Source organism: Atta colombica, unplaced genomic scaffold, assembly GCF_001594045.1.
Source record: "Atta colombica isolate Treedump-2 unplaced genomic scaffold, Acol1.0 scaffold109, whole genome shotgun sequence".
NCBI classification, from domain to species: Eukaryota; Metazoa; Arthropoda; class Insecta; order Hymenoptera; family Formicidae; genus Atta; species Atta colombica.
In genome coordinates this window covers 868,756-876,157 of record NW_017259194.1, presented here as the reverse complement: position 1 = coordinate 876,157, position 7,402 = coordinate 868,756, and the positions used below count along the sequence as shown (strand labels likewise).

Sequence of the window (7,402 nt, the reverse complement as noted above, 5' to 3'; positions counted from 1 at the left end):
TATATATATATATATATATATATGATATACGCATCCACGCGCACATGTGCTCCGGAGACGCAGATCAGAGTGTGCGTATATCGTGAGAGGGTGCGGAGAAGAGGGTGCCTCTATCGCCATTCGAGAGTATTATTGCGGTGCTGGTCGGTCGACGACGGGCGAATGGCAGATATATCAGCGGGTTGGCGTTTATGTGGCGACCAACTGTCGAGTTAATATTCACGTGATTCCGACCTTCTCCTCCCTTCGATCTCCTTCTCCGTTCCATATCCTCGTTTCGAACATGCGTCGCAAAATTCTCGATTTCAACCTCCGATCTCTCTCTTCTCTCTCACCTCTGAAATCAGTTGCCGCACCTCGCCATAACACTACCTTGCGCATTTCTCTTTTTACGCGAAATTTATGTATGTTATGTTAGTGAAAATTGTAATTACGGATCTTACTTTCATATAAACCTTATTTACAAAATAACAAACAACTGACTGAATTAGTACATGTCGTATCAATTATTTCTTATTCGATAAAATTAGTTGCTTTTAAATATTTCTTTTGCCATAATTTTTGCAGGTTTTTAAAGTTTTAATATCGTTACATTTTCTAACTAGTTTGTTTGCATTATTTTGATTTTTAGTAGTCAGATGTACACAAACATTTTTTATCTTTGATCTCACAGCTTGTTCTTATTTATAAATTAATATATTTGTAAATTTTTATAAAATATGAATAAAAAATTAATCCTTTCTGTTCGAAATTTCTATATTACCATGTTTTTTGCGGTATTTTTTAATTACTCGTATTACTTATTTTCGTATGTGTAAATTATTGCCTGGTAGATGTGGAAGAGAAATCGCACCGCTGAAAATCATTATAATCGATATTCAAACATCCCGATCCGAAGTTAATTATTTTAGTAAAAGGATTTTCCGTGCATCGATTTGCCTATGTTTATATTAATTTTAAATCAACGAATTGTAAATGACGTTTTACTATAAAAATTAGCAATCAATTAATAGTAAATAAAAAATTTAAAAAGTCATTAAATATTTTTAAACAATTTCCAATCTAAATGTGACACTGTCACTTGGTTTATTTAATATATTTAACAAAGGGCTTGCTTCAATTTCACGCTTTTTGTTGCAGTACGTATGGCGTATGGCTTACCCTATGGCATGGCATCACGGAACTTCGCACTGTGCGCCCTTATTGTCACCTTCTTCTCCGTCAGTCTCGGTAAGAAGTCTCGAATATACCGCTTCGATAAGGTAAGTATAATATTTCCGTGATCCGACGACGCGTAGATCCTTACGAGAGACAGGTAAAAAAGAGAAAATTGTCCGGGGGAGTTACGAGGAGAAGCAAAAGTTACAAGTTTTTAATCCGCACGAAATGACAGAATTCCCTCCTTCCCTTCTATCCAAGGACCGCCGCGCCGCGATTGGTATCGTGCCCGTTACTTTTGTGCCGCCTTTCTTTGCTCCAGTTACGGTAAGAATCAAATGAAATCCTTCTCCAAAGACGTTGCTATCGGTAGCCTTTCGCGTTTTCGCGAGAGCTTAAAAAGAATCCCCGCTTAAAAAGAAGCAGGAATTGCAAAGTAGCACAGGCCGCCAACTCCTCTCTCCTCCTTTTTCTCTCGGAAAACGAAATGCATTCTGTATCGTTACGCTTATTTATTTATTATCTCTATTCGTTTGCATAACTGTAGATTACGAAATTTTTTTTTTTTAAATGATTTAATCTTAAACTTACAGAAATTTACGTATATTTATTATATTAGAATTAAGGAATATGAAGGAAATTTGATAAAGTTTACACTGAAAAAAATTTTTGGTTACTTTTGATCTAATGAATGATTGTCAATCATCCAACTTAATGTAGTTAATTCATTGATATAATAACTGAATATATAATTATATATTTATTCTTGCAATGAATTCTAATAATAGTTTTATAACCTAAATTATTATGAGAATTATTATTATTGTATTTACGTACAATATGTACAGTTTTGGTTCGTATTTTACTATGACATTTCAGTGTATAAATGCAATTAACTTTTATCGTACTTTAATAAATTTATATGTGAAACAATAGATTTTTGTAAATATAAGAAATAATAAAATGAAATGTATTTGTAATAATTCACATATACCTGAAATATTTTTTCTTATAATTCAATATAAATTTATTGAGATTCCTCTTTAACTCTTAGAATATCATGCCTCATTCCTACCATCATTAGAACCCGTTCATGTTTTCATCTATTTAAAATGGCTCTAAAAATTCACAAATATACATTCGATAAAATATACCTTCTAGAACAAATATTTAACTTCATTCTGGAAAATAACAAAATGTAGTATAATTTAAATTATAATTATATAACTGAAAGACTCATAAGTAAGGAATCACTCGGTCACTAGTGACCCACAATAGTAAGGTACAGGTTAGTTCGGGGCAATATAGGGGTGATTTCTCGACATTATACTATACATACAAATCACAGTGCATAGGTTGTCGAGTACTCGACTCGCATGTGCAGACCAACGAAAATATTACCTGCTCTTCGGGGGATAGCCTTTCCACGCGATAGATCATGATAGATGATGATTACTCCACAAGTCAGCGAACTTTCGCTCGGCCGTGTTCCACGTGATTAATAAACACTCCGTTTCTCGCGAAACTTTCTCTCTTTTCTTCGTGCTCGCGTGTTTGCCTCGAGCTAATCAAAAGGAATACAAGAAGAATATATCTTTTTTTTATTTCACTTATTAGATTCTATTCCATTATTGCTGGAATGATCAACGCACGATCTCCCTGTGTAAAATGTAACGTCATATCGAATTGGCATCCGCCATGCGAGAACACGAAGGGTGACTATCGTGATGTGAGATAATTATACAGGGTCCATATAACGGTTCGACGCGATTAATCAACACTCCATTATACGGCGCACTGACTGTCCCTGCGTGTTGCATAATAAAATACGAACAAAAATCGTTCCAGAAGATTCATAGGACAATAAAATAGAATGTATATATTCAGCACTGAAAGAAAAATTTTGGTGTTTTTGTGATTATAACTCACAGTAAAAAAAAATTGTGTATTGGAAGCGGTCCACTCACGGTCTGTATTAACAATTTATGTTGAATTTTTTAAGTGTTAATTTAGTGTAATTATGTTACTTAAACATTTTTTGTGAAATTTATATTCAATGCTTCTTAATGTCAAACATAATTTATGAGTAAATGAACAAGTAAAAATAATGTGTTTTAAAATGTAAATTCTAAGACAAATGAATGAAATACGTGTTAATTTAACATATCATAAACGTTAATTTTCTAAAAAAAATATGCTTCTACGGTTTTTTACAAACTGTGTTGATATCTTTTTTGTATTTATTATTTTCCATAATATTTGTGGGCCTTCTAACATATTCATCTTCTATTGTTTAATTAATCTAAAAATTTGAGTGGACCGTTTGCGGTATGTGTTAAATTCGACACATTTTTTCCAATAGTGTACATATAATATTATCATAATTATGTTTATTATTGCTGTAAAAATTGATAAAATATTACCGACCCAAAAAATGAGTATGAATTATAATTGAATTATAGTGATTGCATCATTTTTGGCAATAATAATTTTATAGTCATTTTCGATTCTAACTAGATGTATGTATTGATAAAACTTATTATTTATTATTACTAATATTACAGCAAGAATAATCATAATTATGATATATAATTATCATAATTATAGTCACAAAAACTTTTCTCTCAGTGAAGGCTTATGAAACGTCAAATATATATTATCATTTGCAATAATCAAGAAATACAAACCAATTTTTATTTATATTTATATTAAGAAAATATATGCAACCCTTTTAAACATTAATTTTCATTTCATAGAAGTTGTTTTCAAAGTTACGGATCATACACTAGTGATATAATTCCACAAGTGCTATCCATAGAAAGAATTATGATTATCGCACGACGACATAGTTGACCGACCTCTCGTTACATGCATAAATAGCATGCAGCGATCTAAATCTAAATTAATTTTTTATTCGTACGACGCAAAAAGATGATGGGCATTCTTGTATTGAGGAATCCAAAATTTCTCTAATACGCCGTCCATATATCATATTCGTATCGACGGCAAGTTGGCCGCGTGGTAGGCTAATTAGGGATTAACTTTGCTGATCGTTTTAGCCGTAATCGCTGGCGCATAATCGCTAATTGCACAATTCAGGACAAACGCCGCCCAAGTCCGAGGTCCTGCCCGAATTTCTGGCGCTCTTAGAAAATCACACGGTCACTCAAGGTCGCGACGTCTCCTTCACCTGCGTCGTTAATCATCTCCAGTCTTACAAGGTAAATGTACTCGCGTTGCTCTCGTGCGCATGTTGTAATTAGCTAGTCGATTAGGGCCACCGCTCGAAATAGTAAGTAATGTGGCCTAGATCGTATTTTCGCTTAATATATCGGATGTAGCTTAGACGGATTGTATTGTCGAGTAATTGCGATGTAACCATCTGGAACTATATTATTCCACCGCTCGATTAAGCGAATATTATTAGACCATGTTATTTCGAGCAATGGTCATTCGAAAGTAAAACTTAATTATGAAGCAATGCCATATAAATAGACGCTAACTCTTGCAACACAAAAGAAATAGAAGAATAATGAACAGTAATATTAATGATGTTCTCTAATAAGTCAGAATAAAATAAGCAATATCGACCGAATCGAATCAATATTCAGTTATTTAATACTTGTTTTATATTGCTCCATAAAAATTATGTATCCCATGCTGTTTTGAAATATAACTTAGCTCTCGTAAAAATGTCAGATGTGCACGATCCATCGACTTTTTCGATTGTCGTTTCTTGAACTCCTAAGGGAGAAGCCGCGAGCGACGTTACAAATGTCAAGATGTTTACCTTGGATCTGCATAGCGAAACAATGTAAATCAGGCGAAACCGTCGAGTATTCACAGCATCTTCCAATGACAAAAAGACAAAACCGGAAGAACGTATCGAGGCAAAGAATACTATTTTCGTATCAGCAAAACTATCTATTTCGATCGATCTTACTATGCGGTTTTCTCTATTCGCAATATTTTTACAATAAAGATTACAGACAGTGAAGATCGAATGTTAAAAGATTGTTTTAAACGAAAATCTCATCGAAACTCGCGTATCTTCTCAAATTCAATTTTGCAAGTATGTAAATATGAAATATGCGCAATATGAAATAAATTGAATAAATTAAACGTTAAACGACAAATTCAATAAGTTTAGAATTGATTTTTTTCTTAATATTACTTATTATCGCCGTCTTAACTTTCATCTTTAAATACTTTTGTAATAAAATCTTAAATTAAGATTCTGTTAAAACACACTTACAATTAACTGAATAATTCAAATTTCTTATCTATTTACTCTTCCAAACTTTGATTACTCGCAAAAAAGCCCCTTTCAACATATTTTCAATCACTGATTACTTGAAAACCATTTCAAAATTTTTATTGCTGGGAACTTCACCTCCAAATAGGTTGATTCTATTTGCCACTATTTCTATTTGTTCTGAAGCGAGAATATATTTGTACGTTTATTTTACTGACCGTTATCAATTATTGTTAGCAATTTAACCGCTGTATCGACAGGTCGCTTGTTTTTCCCAATTGTTATCCCATGTCAACAATGCAACGATTTAACGCGGAAACATTCGCTCTTCGTGTATTTACAATCACTGACTTGTATACGGGAGTTTGCGAAGGAAGCGTTCGGTTGTGTATACGCGCTAGAATCCAGAGAATCTCTCTTCTGGGACGGACCCTGGTCGCGAGTAATTCACTTTCAAGAAGAAGTCCAAGTTTTGATTGCGTGCTCAGATCGCGACAATCGTTTCTATCGCGTTTCTAACGCCGTTGAAGGGTGTTCGCTCGGAGATGCTCGCCACCGTCTTGTCGCTCACGACTGTGCCGAAGGACTCTTCTCTTCCTCTCTCCCACCGGAAAGAGAAAGGAAACGACGGAAGAAAGGACATAAATCAGATCTGCTAATATAGCGACGCTGAATAGCCTTGATTTTTGTCGCCGTACTTCTCTTCCTTTCCGTACTCCTTTTTCTCGTACAATTCGCGCTGACTTTGCTACACCGTTTATACGCACCTCATGTACTTCAACCAGACGGCGATTAGATGGGAAACTGTACAAAGAATAGTCGTAATTTTGCAATTAATAGCGTTGAATTAAAATGTAACTCAAAATTATTACATGAATAAAGTTCTATCGTCTAGCTAATAAATAATGATAGAATAATTTAAGAAGAAAATTATGCGAGGATTGATTTTTTTTCTCAATATTATTTATTATCGTCGTCTTAACTTTCATCTTTAAATATTTTTGCAATAAAATCTTAAATTAAGATTCTGTTAAAAGCACACTTACAATACTCAGAATAATTCAAATTTCTTATCTATTTACTCTTCCAAACTTTGATTACTCGCTAAAAAAGCTCTTTTAACATATTTTCAATCACTGAAAAATATTATAGAAATAGTTTATGTCCAATTGTCACATTTTAGTAATTATGAAATTGTGGAGAGAAATAAAGTTTGATCGAGTTGCAAAGAAAAAAATTTTGATGACTCTCCATACATTTTCCTATACACATTTTTTATACATATGTAATCATGATCAAAGTCAGAAATTTCAATCTCAACTTCGTTCAATTTCCGATCAGTTACTGTAATAACATTTACCTTTTTGTTTTCCCTTCCTATCTCGTTTAGATGTATTGTTGGCATAGAGAGAAACCTCGCGTGTGCGCATGCAAAATATTGTCTTTTTGTTTCCTTTCTTTTTTGTCTTTCTTCCTTCTGTTTAATCACGTACAATATACATTTTTTACGTGACTTTATTTTTTACTTCTTTCTGCAAAGTGCACATTATACTTTTTTTAAATGAAGAAAAGAGAGAGATATATTTATGTTTTTTGCGATAGTAGGAAACAGAATACGTATTTACAAAAACGTGCTTGTTTCCGCATCAAAATACCTGCATTGAAAGCTGTTTAATTTGGCAGCTAACTCGAACTCGTCGTTGCGTTACACGTAACCGCGTCTCGTGCATCCGGTAACATCTAATCTCAGAAATTTAACCCTTTACCACAGTCCCGTGTAATGATCGGTGCAGCCGTATCCGAAACCTCCGATGCTATATCTCTCCGCAGGAAATTCAAGCCTTGTAATTAGACTCGCATAGTGTTACGTCGGTGATGTATTTCAAATTAATTTGAGAGAGATAAAGCTCTTATAAAGTATAGAAAAATATTAAGTACCTTATTTCGGAAATAATTCTTTCGCTGCAAGTACATATGTCAATACGAGTT

At 33.5% G+C, this 7,402-nt stretch overlaps 1 protein-coding gene across 1 annotated transcript in view; it reads left to right on the top strand.

The window, feature by feature from the left end:
• LOC108693613 (lachesin-like) overlaps positions 1–7,402 on the top strand; it is a 44,265-nt gene that overhangs the window by 29,615 nt on the left and 7,248 nt on the right. Inside the window, exons 2-3 of the mRNA XM_018202650.1 lie at positions 1,141–1,230; positions 4,258–4,379. Of these exons, the coding sequence (XP_018058139.1) occupies positions 1,146–1,230; positions 4,258–4,379 (207 nt within the window). The 5' untranslated portion in view covers positions 1,141–1,145. The remainder of the gene's footprint in view (positions 1–1,140; positions 1,231–4,257; positions 4,380–7,402) is intronic.